At 45.6% G+C, this 1,448-nt stretch overlaps 1 protein-coding gene across 1 annotated transcript in view; it reads right to left on the bottom strand.

Annotated features, from left to right (window-relative positions):
- Positions 1–810: 810 nt before the first annotated feature.
- Positions 811–1,448, bottom strand: part of mtcl3 (MTCL family member 3) — a gene marked incomplete at its 3' end in the record, with an annotated part of 41,444 nt that continues 40,806 nt past the window's right edge. The window contains exon 11 of the mRNA XM_084307640.1: positions 811–921. Within this exon, the coding sequence (XP_084163766.1) occupies positions 811–921 (111 nt within the window). The remainder of the gene's footprint in view (positions 922–1,448) is intronic.

The following is a 1,448-nucleotide window of genomic DNA, read 5'->3' as shown; positions in this document are numbered from 1 at the left end:
CACTTAACCCCGAATTGCTCGACGATGCGCAGGTTGGCACCTTGCACGGTCGCCTCTGCCGTCGATGTGTGAATGGGTAGAATGTGAGGAACAAAATTGTAAAGCGCTTTGGATAAAAGCACTATATAAATTGACCATTTACCGGTTGACCCTTTGTCGTGTAGCAGTGAAAGGGTTAACCTTCTGTATTGTCGCAGTGAAAGGGTTAACCCTTTGTCGTGTGGCAGTGAAAGGGTTAAATCATGTTATGAATCAATTGTGTGTATTGAGCCGTACTGTATTGTACCCATTCTGCATCTGTTAATACAATTTTCAATCAATCAATCAATCAATCAATCAATCAATCAATTCAATCAATTCAATCAATCAGAATTGAGCACTAAGGCTTGCCATACTTTTTCTTATTCCAAAGAAGAAAAAAGAAAAGATAAATCTAACGAACTAGGAGTCACAAGGAGACAGCAGCTTTAGAATCCAGATACACTCACCTCACCTCCACTGTTGATCCCCGCTCGGGGTCTAATGTTTGGTCCCCGATGAATGTTGATCCCCGCTCAGGGTCTAATGTTTGGTCCCTGATGAATGTTGATCCCCGCTCAGGGGCTCAGGGTCTAATGTTTGGTCCCCGATGAATGTTGAAAGCTTCTGGAGCAGGCGGATAGTGTGGGCCGGCGGCGGGCGGAGAGTGAGTATTGTCCTGTACCTTGTTGAGTGACCTTTTTCAGTGACGTGTTCAACAGAAAGAGTAACGGAAAAATGAACGGAAAAAAAACTTAAACAAACGTAAAATGTAAGGAGTGGGAAGACGAGCTACAGGACGAAGAACAAGGTGAACAGAAATACCAGCTTGAAAATGGTGGCGTAAGAAAGAGAGGAGAACAGAACGAGGATGAGGATCAGTAAAATAATGGGCTGAAACATCTTGACGGAGGGATGAGGGTCAGAGACGTGGAGGAGAGGAGGGAGGGAGGAGGGAGGGAGGAGGGATGGGGAGGGGAGGGAGGGAGAGAGGTGGAGGAGGAGGGATGGAGGAGGGATGAGGGTCAGAGATGTGGAGGAGGAGGGAGGAGGGAGAGACGTGGAGGAGAGGAGGGAGGGAGGGAGGAGAGGAGGGAGAGACGTGGAGAAGAGGATGAGGGATGAGGGTCAGAGACATGTAGGAGAAGAGATGTTAGACACACAACACACAGATCATGTCCAGTAGATTCACACACCAACACATTATATTTATCAATGACAATAATATTATATTTATTAAATGTGTGTTCTCGTCCTGTCTGTCCCTCTGTGTCTGTCTGTCTGTCTACTGTCTGTCTGTCTGTCTGTCTGTCTGTCTGTCTGTCTGTCTGTCTGTCTGTATGTCTGTCTGTCTGTCTGTCTGTCTCTATCTATCTATCTATCTATCTATCTATCTATCTATCTATCTATCTATCTATCTATCTATCTAT

Source organism: Notolepis coatsorum, assembly GCF_963971535.1.
Source record: "Notolepis coatsorum genome assembly, chromosome: 2".
In the NCBI taxonomy this organism is placed as follows: Eukaryota; Metazoa; Chordata; class Actinopteri; order Aulopiformes; family Paralepididae; genus Notolepis; species Notolepis coatsorum.
The sequence above is the reverse complement of the archived record's forward strand: the minus strand, read 5'-3'. Positions and strand labels throughout refer to the sequence as shown.